At 34.5% G+C, this 2,500-nt stretch overlaps 1 protein-coding gene across 1 annotated transcript in view; it reads right to left on the reverse strand.

Moving 5' to 3' along the window:
- Window positions 1-1,237: 1,237 nt before the first annotated feature.
- The window catches only part of LOC137629083 (keratin-associated protein 19-9b-like), a 1,469-nt gene continuing 206 nt past the window's right edge, over window positions 1,238-2,500 (reverse strand). The window contains exons 2-3 of the mRNA XM_068360352.1: window positions 1,940-2,109; window positions 1,238-1,451 (exon numbers count right to left, since the gene is read on the reverse strand). Coding sequence (XP_068216453.1) covers window positions 1,406-1,451; window positions 1,940-2,109 — 216 coding nt within the window. The 3' untranslated portion in view covers window positions 1,238-1,405. The remainder of the gene's footprint in view (window positions 1,452-1,939; window positions 2,110-2,500) is intronic.

Consider the following 2,500-nt stretch of genomic DNA (forward strand, 5'->3'; position numbering starts at 1 on the left):
AACACTCGTGAATGGTTTTGAATTTAGATAGGAAAGAAATGTATAATACAATACTCATGAATCCTGTGTAGGAATTAATTTTTAATAAGGAATTTCATAGAGTTATGACTAATAATGTTAATATCTTGGGTTATGTGTACCAATAAAAGAGTATAATGTGTACAATAAGAGTATAACAAAAAAAATAGTACTCCTTTTCCTTATTATAAAAGGGACTTTTTTTTCTGAATTAATTTACCTCACCTTTTTCAAGGTTTCTTTGCCCAACATCGTTTGAGTCAAGAGAATTGAAATCCAAATTAGACAGTAAATTCCACAAACATTTCCATCTTCTTATTGTGGATTTACTCCCCTAACTTTTTTGTGACATTTTATTCTTGTTTTCAAAAAGTAAAAGAATTACCAATAATTCATCATCATCATCATCTCCTCCTACGCCTATTGACGCTAAGGGCCTTAGTTAGATTTCGCCAGTTGTGTCTATCTTGATCTTTTAAATCAATACTTCTCCATTTGTGATTTCCTACTTCACGCTTCATAGTCTACAGCCATGTAGGCCTGGGTCTTCCAACTCTTCTAGTGCCTTGTGGAGCCCAGTTGAAAATTTGTTGAATTAATCTCTCTTGGGGATTACGAAGATCATGCCCAAACCATCTCCATCTGCCCCTCATATTATCTCATCCACTTATGGCACTCGAGTAATGTCTCTTATAGTTTCATTTCTAATTCTGTCCTGCCATTCAACTCGCAATATTGTTCTGAGGGCTTCGTTCTCAAATCTACGAATGTTGGATATTGTTTTATTATTACACCATGACCGATGTCCATACAGTAACCAATAATTAATAGTCAAATTATTTCTTCGGTGTGTAATTTTCAATTTTTCTTTTGCAGTAAGGAGGATCATAGAGGATATAAGGGTAAGCAATATGGCTCAGTTTACATGTGAATAACTTTAAAAGCTTTATTCTAAGAATTTACAGTCTCTCTCTCTCTCTCTCTCTCTCTCTCTCTCTCTCTCTCTCTCTCTCTCTCTCTCTCTCTCTCTCTCTCTCTCTCTAACTTTTTGAAATTTAGACTTCCCTTTTTACAAGAATAAAAATCAAGAGAAAGGATCCTTAGAGAAAAATCGTCACTTATTTTTATTTCCAACTTATGAACAAACTCAGGACCAAATCAAAACCAAAATTTCAGCAATATTTTATTAACATAACAAATATAAGTAAAATCAACCGAAAGTGTTCTTGTTATTCCATTTCTTTTTCACCTCTTTTCTTTCAAAACTCAAAACGAAAAGAGGAAGTAGATGAATTAACGTTTAGAAAAGTGTCCCTATCCCAGATGCTCTATCCAGAGTCTATCCGTCGTGGTGCCTTATCCCAGATGGTCTATCCAGGGTCTATCCTTAGTGATGTCCACTGTGGTAGGGTTGGTACTGGTTGTACTGTGGCCTGAAAATGAAATAGAAATAATATTACAAAAATTAATCTAATAAATCTAATAAAAATTGGATGGGTCATGAAAAAAGGTAACTCATTAATTCGTGTCAAATTCAACAAATGAATTGAAAATTAAAATCAATGTGAGGTTATAAAACAGCAATTCTTTTATTGTTTTTATAGGCTGGTGCCCCCTTGTCTTCCAGTTGGAGTCCTTGCAACCGGCCTTGTTCCATTGTATATTCGTTTATAATTCTAATGTAAAATCTATTATATATAAACTGCATACAATGGGTTTCTTTGCCTTAGTGTTTATGAATTTTTTTTTTATTGATATTTTGTAAATATAAAGAAAAAATAGTAAGGGATTTATTGCATAAATGCTCTTTTATCACCCTGTCCTTCCCAACCTCAGCTTTTGCCTCAACCCCCCCCCCCTAATTTATAGCCCCCCCCCCCTTTGGGTACCCCTGGAGTATTGGGTAATTGCTTCTATTCACCTGTATCCACCATATCCACTATATCCACCATATCCGCCGTGTCCAAAAGAGCTGTGCCCATGTCCGTAAGATGAATGGCCGTATCCGCTTCCATGACCGAATGAACCGTATCCGTGGCTGGGATAAGCTGTGGCAGCGTATACTAGAGCCATCAGGGCAACAACGAGCACCTGTAGGAGATAAGACGTTTCATATTAGGCTAAAGTTTTCTCTTTCAGTCAATCAAATATTTTTATTTAAATTCTCGTTTGATTCTAAATGTAGTTGGTACAGTTGATCCGATTGATGCAGTATAAGAGGAAGTTGATTTCGAATCGGAATAATCAATGAGTAGCATTTAATTCTGAGTATAAATAAGCATTGAATATGGTTGGCATATCTATAGTGTAATGATTCTCAAACAATGATTCTCAATTTAATGGAAAGATATATGGGGCAATTATAAAATAAACATAAAAATATATTATACTTATGTATATTTAAAAAGATATTTTTCTATTTCCACGATAAAACAATGCAATGTTGCGGTTTTTTGATGGGTAAGATTGAAATCAAAGTTGG

Source organism: Palaemon carinicauda, chromosome 37, assembly GCF_036898095.1.
Source record: "Palaemon carinicauda isolate YSFRI2023 chromosome 37, ASM3689809v2, whole genome shotgun sequence".
NCBI classification, from domain to species: domain Eukaryota; kingdom Metazoa; phylum Arthropoda; class Malacostraca; order Decapoda; family Palaemonidae; genus Palaemon; species Palaemon carinicauda.